At 31.2% G+C, this 8,855-nt stretch overlaps 1 protein-coding gene and 1 long non-coding RNA gene across 2 annotated transcripts in view; both read left to right on the top strand.

The window, feature by feature from the left end:
- Window positions 1–3,132: 3,132 nt before the first annotated feature.
- Window positions 3,133–8,855, top strand: part of LOC143238186 (mitochondrial enolase superfamily member 1-like) — a 64,088-nt gene continuing 58,365 nt past the window's right edge. The window contains 1 exon segment of the mRNA XM_076478195.1: window positions 3,133–3,389. Within this exon segment, the coding sequence (XP_076334310.1) occupies window positions 3,291–3,389 (99 nt within the window). The 5' untranslated portion in view covers window positions 3,133–3,290.
- LOC143238188 (uncharacterized) lies at window positions 3,605–7,220 on the top strand. The gene is made up of 3 exons (XR_013020448.1): window positions 3,605–4,042; window positions 4,355–4,423; window positions 6,309–7,220. It is a non-coding gene; the product is annotated as an uncharacterized LOC143238188 (long non-coding RNA).

Here is an 8,855-nt window from a genome sequence, read left to right as displayed (position 1 = left end):
TTAGGTACGCAAGAAAATATTTCAAAAACATGGAGAAGAGAAGATTGGTGATATGAAAAACATGTTTTTCGAAAGTACGGACTTAAGATTTTCTTTATTATTAGCGAATATTTTTTATTGTTTTTCTTTTTTACCTTAGGGTAAAGCCACATCAGTCCACATCACATATGTGTCCACCGAACGGAATCGAACCTATGAATTTAGTATTGTAAATCCATAGAGTTACCGCTATCTCAGAGTGGGTCACTTCGTTAGTTAAGATCTTTTATTGAAAACTGAAACGTGATATTAATACACAATGCTATTTTAGAAATGGATTTCCCTATTTTTTATTATTTTAAGCAGAAAAGACATTGTAGGATGATTCTTGATTTTTGAGTAGAAGGTCGTTTCGGTCATACATTTTTGCTACTTAAAAACGAAAAAGTGATATAAAGTTTTATTGTGTTTCAAATTTTCCCCCTGTCCATATCTGGAAGTAAAAGATTTATTGTGTGCGTATATCTAAAATTAACGAGTGTGTGTGTGCGTGTGTGTTTCTTATAGCAAAGCCACATGAGGCTATCTGCTGAGCCCACCGAGGGGAAATCGAACCCCTAATTTTAGTGTTGTAAATTCGTAGACTTACAGCTGTACTAGCGAGGGGTGATAATAAACGAACATTTGCTATAATATGCAGTGAAGACGGCTCCCCGCTAGTACAGCGGTATGTCTATGGATTTGGGTATATATGTTTATATACCCAAGAGAGTCAGTTTTCGTTGACCTCTTCCTCCTTCCTTTATATTTGTTTCAGCATGTCAAGAGTATTTATACTTTGTACACAAGGGCTAGAGTAACCCGCACTATCTCAGGCCCCTATCAGGGCAATGTCCATGTGCTACCTACACGTACACTTGGCGCAAATAAATTATTTCTCTTATAGTTCCATAATTATTTGCACTTTCATAAGATAGGTATTAACTATAAAAAAATACATAAATATCTTTCAATGTTTATCAGTTAACCCCTAAACTCATGTGAAGTCTAGTTTATAAGTGGCCTTTTTCTTTTATTTTGAAAAAATATATATTTGTTGGGAAAAAGTGTTTAAAACTATCCTTATCATGTACGCAGTACCTGTCTAGTTCGCTTACTAGTTCATTTTTTCTCTAATTGTTTTTCAAAATAATTTATTGCACAATGTAGGAGTCTATCTGCTATTGTTTCTATGCGTGCGTATTTATGTATGAATTCCGATGATGTTGTTCTGGGTACGTACTTTGTAAGCTGTTGTGAGTAGTGTATTTTGTATTGTTTGAAGTAGTTTTTACTTACGTTTATCCCTGCAGAGGCTGCATAGTCATTGACGGGTCTTATGTAAATTATATATATATTTTGATAGCTAGTGAATAATTCCCCGCGGTAGTCCCATTTTTTGCATTCGAAACCTGAAGACCGTTATGTCATACAGTGACAAAAGCCTTCCCAATATCGAGAAAGCAAACGACAGTGCATTCTCATTTATTAAAACTATCGACAATTGCTTCTGTTAATCTGACTAAATGGTTTGCAGTTTGTCTGAAATTTCTGAATCCATTTTGTTCTACTGGATATTTTGATATTATCTCCAAGAATACGGAGAGTCTGTTACTAATTATTCTCTCAATAATTTTGCTTACACAGCTGGTCAGACTGATTGGTCGGTAGCTATTTGGATTATTGGCTGGCTTTCCTTCTTTATGGAATATTAATACATTTGCATGCTTCCAAGAAACCGAGCTATAATTTAAAATAGCTGTGAGACGTTCAAATAATTTCGGAGTTCCTTTTTAAAAAGAAGGATGGCTTGTATACCGTCTTTTCCTGGAGATTTATTTTTTTATATTAGTTATTACTTCTATGAGTTCTTGCTTGTTTGTTTGTTTGTTTTGGAATTTCGCACAAAGCTACTCGAGGGCTATCTTTGCTAGCCGTCCCTAATTTAGTAGTGTAAGACTAGAGGGAAGGCAGCTAGTCATCACCACTCACCGCCAACTCTTGGGCTACTCTTTTACCAACGAATAGTGGGAAATTGTTTTTGTTAGCACTGTGTTTGTGTTCTTGATTTGACAGTTATTTAAGTTGACTGGGAAAAGTGGCTCAAAAAGTTCACTGTTATTCATTATAAAGTTGTTTTCTTTGTTATAAAAGTATACGTTCTAGTCCGGGTCGTTGTATGTTTCAAACGTGTTTTGAAATTGTTGTTTGAATGCTACGGCTTTTTCTTTATTTGTACGTGTTGTGTTCTTGTGTTCTAGTATTATTGTGTTCTAGTAGTAGGTATTTTATTTTGTTTTTGCTGTTTCTTCATTTGTGAGTCTTTTTAGGTGTATCCAAATTGTTTCGGATTTGGTTTTTCATTTAGTTGAAAGTAGAGATGACATAGAGATAATTTAATATTTGTAATATTGTATACTTTATGAAAAAACAACGCCAATGCCCTCTGCGGTAGGTGACCAATGAAAACCATAGAACTTTAGATTCTGCGCAATCCGATGTTGATCCTATCTTATTGTTTACATGCTGGATATCTACTGGTTTGTCTGGCTAATGGAAAAAGAAAAAATATGTCTTTATTTCAAAACTATGGAAAGTATAGCAATCAAATCCTTATTAGACTGAAAAGTTACTTTTGTAGTTTGTCCAACAGGACACAAGAAGACAAAAGTTTACGTTCATTTTCCCACGGGTTTGCCAACAATGCTTCTAAATTTGAGTTAATTTGTGCTGGTGTGACGTGTTTCTCACAATTAATAGAGGCGTAAGCGTAACGATGAGAGATAGAATATAATAACCAGAGCTGTAAATAACTACTTGGGGTTCTGATAACGACTAAACTATTTAAGTTATGTTAACACCCATATTGCAGTTTATAGTACGCTTATTATACAAATAGTTGGCTTATTTATGATTAAACACAACAAACAAATACATTGTGTATTGAAAATTATTGTTCATTTTTTTCCTGTATGAGTGATTTGGTATATGTATAATTTTATTAATATTTTGCATAATATTTAATTTAACTATTATTTTAGTACCTTGGTACGCAGATTATACATATAATGTAACACGTTAGAAAATTCTAACTGGAGATGAAGTAAAAATGTCCTTGATCTAATTTATTTGTAAATACATGTTCAACTTTGTGTACGACAAGTCAACTGTGCGCGCAGTATTGTGGTGTTCACGTGCCTTATTCACACGTGTTATGAACTCTTGGTTGTTTCACTAGTTAAACTTTTAGTTAACGTTAGAAAAGAGTTAATATGGCAGCATTAGAAGCTAAACGTATTAGAGGATTAAGTGTCAGAGATGTTCGTTTCCCAACTTCTTTGGAAATGCAGGGACATGGATCTGATGCGATGGTAATGTTACCGTTAGGTGAATTATTTGAAATTATTGTATATATAACTTATATTTATTGCATTTTCTAAAAATAAAGCAAATCTTCACAGAATGCATAACAAGTTAATTATAAATACAAATTATGCACACACACACACATGTGTGTGTGTGTATATATATATATTTGGCCCATTTAAATTCGTTTTTTATGCCACCAATCCACTACAAACGGGGACAGGTCTAGTTAGAGAGTGGTGCAATAGACCAGAAGTGTATTGACTCTGCTATGCAAGTTTATTATAATGAAAAATGTAAAAATGAGTACGCAAGCTGAAACGTTATTCCAACCCACCTCTATAGGCTAACATATAATTTATATTTCTTTAAATTGTGATTTTTACTTAACAATACTGTAATGAATATTGTATAGGCTAGTAGAATGGATATTCAGACTATTGCTACGGAACTGAGTTTGGGAAAAGGGGATCGTTTATGTGCTTTTTAAAGTAAAGTCTAAAACTCATATATTTTGACATTCTTGAAGTGACTGTATGGTTATGGTGTGATTCCAGGGATAAGAAACTGACACATGCAACAGTACTTTACATCCTTGCTTCTGTTATTAACAAGATTGGAATGATAAATGAAGGCCCTGAAATGGAAATGAATATGGGTTAGAACTGTTTGTGTTTGACAACTTATAGGTCAATATGATAATGAGACAAACCCTTGTGAAATCTAATACTTGACCTCATGATGAAATAATAATCACGGATAACGAGAAAACCCACTTACAGAGAAAAATATGTATATAAAGACATTTTTACATATATAATACTAGACCTTTCGGCAATTAAAATTATCATGGAATGGACCTTAGAAATTATGTATAAAAATTACTTTTCATATATCCAACTCTAATCTCTAAAATGCTTGTTCAATAGCCTCATAAAATTATACTTAAGTGTTTTTGTTTCTGCCATAGCTGAATGCAGACTATTTCACAGGCTGACTGACCTAGAAAAGTGACACTTTCTTCGGAAGATAATGTTTGGTAATTGATAGCTGTTAATACTAGTAAAGTTGTTTATGGTTACATTTTGGAAGAACTCAAATGTATGTTTATTGAAATTTAGGTAAATGGAACTAAAATTGAGATAACTAATGAATTTACAAGAAAGCTTAAAATTAAAGCAGATATAAATATATTTGCATAGTTAAAACTTGCACTTGTAAAAGGCAGTAAGCAAGTGTATGGTTGGGAAGTACAGGACATATGGATTACAGGAGCAGAAAATTATCAAATATGTTAATCGGGCAATATGTACATGGTACATGAGAAGAAACAAGGTAATACAAAGCTATTGACCTTATCAGGGTCATCTTATTCATTCCATTCAGTAAAAACATCAAACATGAGAGAGTGTAGACCCTCATATATATATATATATATAGGCCTGAACAAATTAACATCATTGTGCTATCACTGTATCAGTTTGGAAATGCTGATAAGTTTCAAAGTATGATAACTTAAAAAGGAAAGTTACTGGAGGCATGTAGTTGTGGTTTTGAATTATCACTGCAAACACGTTTGATGATGTTCAAGTCAACAAAAATCGAATATGTTTAAAACCATTTCATTGTTTTAGATTTTTATCTTTCAAGTATTTACACTCCCCACCCCTAAATGAACTATTTACAGAAAGGGTTGTATAACTTTCTAACAGTTTTTTAGCACCTAAATTAATTATGTTACTCCTAATTTGTTAGAAGATCAGTGGGAAGTTTTAGCTCAAACTAATTAAAACCAGATATTATTGTTAACACTTGTTTTATTTTACTGTTATTTCTTTACAAAAAACAATATTTTTACCTTAAAAGGAGAAAAATGAACTTAATGTGCTGGTTTATGTTAATGAAGGTTTGGCTTATTTTACTAGCACTGTAGGTTTCTTTATTGCTGGGACTTTTTATGTCTCTGCTGACACACACTGTTTTTTCTTCCAAACATTTTTCATTTAATTGTTATTTTCTCACTTCATGGTAGATTGACTTTAAAGCTGGTAAGGTTAACACTCCTACGAAAAGTGGGGCCTAATAGGCCCCAGAGCAACTTGAAAGGTTATTAATATTAGGCTAATAAATTTGTATTTAAATGAAATTGCCATTTCATTTGATTCATTTCAAAATGCCATATTGATTCATTTCATCAAATGAAATAGCAATTTCATTTAAATACAAATTTATTAGCCTAATATTAATAACCTTTCAAGTTGCTCTGGGGCCTATTAGGCCCCACTTTTCGTAGGAGTGTTAATCTTTGATCCAGCACACCCTAGATACCATTTTAATTAATTTTTTTTTAATTTAAACCATGTTCACAGATTTTACAGGGTAAAACCCAAAAATTAAGATGAGACATGTAATAAAGTTAGATTTGCCCTCTTTAATTTTGTTTTCTTAAAATGGTCAGGGCTCACAAAAAAAGAATAAATTTGGAGTTTTTGTTCAATTAGCCATATTTTGACTGATTTGCATTGGATTTGGTACAAAGTTAGTTTTCTAGATGTACCATACATCATCAAACAAATATGATGGACTTGCCTATTTTGTTAGTAATTATAGGAGGTCAGGATGCCATAAAAAGAATAATTTTAACATTTTTTGAAAATTTCTCCACTGTATTTCAGTCAATTTGTAGAGGATTTGGTACATAGATATTTTGGTATAGGTCTCATAAGTATAAAAATAAAGAAGTGAGATATGCTTATTTTTTTATCTTTATAGGGTGTGTGTGTAAAGATTAAATAAACCCATAATTTTAGAAGTTTTGTTTCAACCTATTTACATGAAATTTAGTACAAAGTTTTATTTGCAAGCACAAACAAAGATATAGACAATTTTGGAATAACTGTATTTTGCTCAATATTATTTTTTAGTAAGGAAAGTACAACTTAGGAACTTATGTGAACATGGAATTTGATACAAAAATATGTTCTTGTAAGTATCAAGCAGTGATATACTCAACTTTTTATTTTTCTGTGTTTCTCCTGACTTTTTTTTGGTGTTAAAAGTGGCCATATTTAGGTTGTATGACAAGAGACACATTAAATTTACCCACAAATACTGATATCTTTAATTATCCACTTGTTATAAGATAAACCTAAAGTACTGACTTGGGTGAATAGTGACCTGTGTTAAAAGATTAATTGTCATGCTCATTAGTCAACTGCGTTCAACTGATTAACAAATCAAGAGATTTAGACGAGTGAAATATCAAAAAATACTAATCATGAGAAACAGTAATTTTGATTAGTTGATTATTCTCATAAAAAAATGACACCAATCAATTAACCTTGAATTAATTAATGATAATGAGAAATTATAATAGCTTTTGTTTGCTTGAATAGTTGAAATAATTGAAAATGGTAATTTTTTGGAAATACTAATACTGGTTGGTTTCATGACATAAACTGATTTAATGATAAATTAGATATTTCACAAGACAGTAATTGATGATGATATGTAATTGACTATATTTATTAATTGAATGAATGACCAAGAGCTAATAAAGTATTTTGAATGAAATCAATTTTCATATGTTTTGCATGTCAAGTGTTGGAGCCCAAGGTACATCTCTTGTTGCAGCCAACTGAATGATGTTAATAAAATGTTGAGTTTACTGACCACAAAAAGTTTTTGAAAACCTAGATCTTCATTTAGGCTTGATTTGTGGCCACATCATATGTGTCTTAAGAGTTATATAAAACATATTTTTGATATTAAAAACAATTGAATAAAATTCTCATGTGAAAAAATTTTATAATTTGGGAATCTTTTTTTTTTCAAGTCTGAAGAAGATGACCATGCATGTTTAACTTTTGAAAATATACAAAGTATCATCTTTTTATATTTTCCTTAATATTTTTAACTTATATTCTAAAAAAATGTTACATTTTATATTAGCTTTTTATGCAAAATTCTTCTGTTGCCCTTTTTAAAAGTTTATGACACTTTTAATTCTAGTATATGAATACCAGAAGAAAATATGACCTTTAGGTTTCTGAAAAATTGAAACATCATTAACAGATATTTACACTGTATGATAATGATATGTGCTTATCTTATTTTGAAAATGAGCTAAACTCTGTTCAGATTGGTCGGAATGACCATCAAAAATTGAATAAACGTAAGATTGCATGAAAGTGAAACACAGTATATAGAATCAATGACTAATGATTAGTTATATAATTAAGTTACATGAAACATATTTTTGATATTAAAAACAATTGAATAAAGTTCTTTCTCGTGTGACCAGATTGGTCAGAATGACCATCAACAATTGAATAAACATAAGATTGTATGAAAGTAGAACAGTATATAGAATCAATGACTAGTTATAATTTACGAATATATAATTTTGGCAGTTGATTGATCTTTTTTTGCATGTGTGTTATTTAAAATGAAACATTTATTTATGTTGAAGATAGAGAAGGGTAGACTGATAACAATAATAGAACAAATTAATAAGAGAAACAGATATTGACATACTGATAGCATAAACTTAGCATAAAGTTCAAGGACAACAAGGGGTCTGTTGGTTATGAAATTTTTTGTAAAGGGTCGTATATAAATGATGTTGCATTATTTAGGCAGTTTTTATCTTCCTTTACCACATGCACGTTTCCTGAACAAAGTAAATTAACACTTCAACTGCAGTTGGTAGTAAAACTTAAACATATGTTATCTCTAAGTAGCATTGTCATACAAATAGTAGGACAGTTGGCAACCTTACTATTGGTTCATCTAAGTCAACCCATCCATTAAACTAAATTAAGAACTAAAGCCAGTCATTATTAAAATACTTATTAAGCTTTCTTTTAAACTCTACCAAGTTTATTGCCCCTAACACAACTAAATGCAATCCTTTCCAAAGGTAATCCAACCAAAGAAAACTGCCGTGGTCGAAGTATGATGTATAAATTGCTGTGGTCGAAGTATGATGTATAAACTGCCACAGTTGAAGTGTGATGTATAAATTGCTGTGGTCGAAGTATGATGTATAAACTGCCACAGTTGAAGTGTTATGTATAAATTGCCATAGCTTATGCTTGATCTCCTAATTCTACCATTCTTAGCATTAAGCATGAAAAAAAAAAGATGCATCATTGCATTCAGTTTCCTTAACAGTCTTGAATATTTTGAACATCTTCTTATAGAATAAGATAATATTTTTCATTATAGTTGGTTTAAGATCTTAGCAATGGTCAATTATGAATAGAACCTCAAAATAAAAGAGGGCTAACTTTTTCATAAGCTTAAGCCTAAGATGAATGTTGTTGGATCAAGCTATAAATTAAAAACCTCAGTCATATCCTCTCTCATTCTTCTTTTTTTTTTCAAGAGAAGACAGTTTTGGAGATTCTAACTTGTCATCATATGACAACCTTACTAGCCCAGTTATTATTCTAATAGCTGCCTTCTGA

Source organism: Tachypleus tridentatus, chromosome 13 (genome assembly GCF_004210375.1).
Source record: "Tachypleus tridentatus isolate NWPU-2018 chromosome 13, ASM421037v1, whole genome shotgun sequence".
NCBI lineage: Eukaryota > Metazoa > Arthropoda > Merostomata > Xiphosura > Limulidae > Tachypleus > Tachypleus tridentatus.
This window is presented reverse-complemented; position numbering and strand designations above follow the sequence as displayed.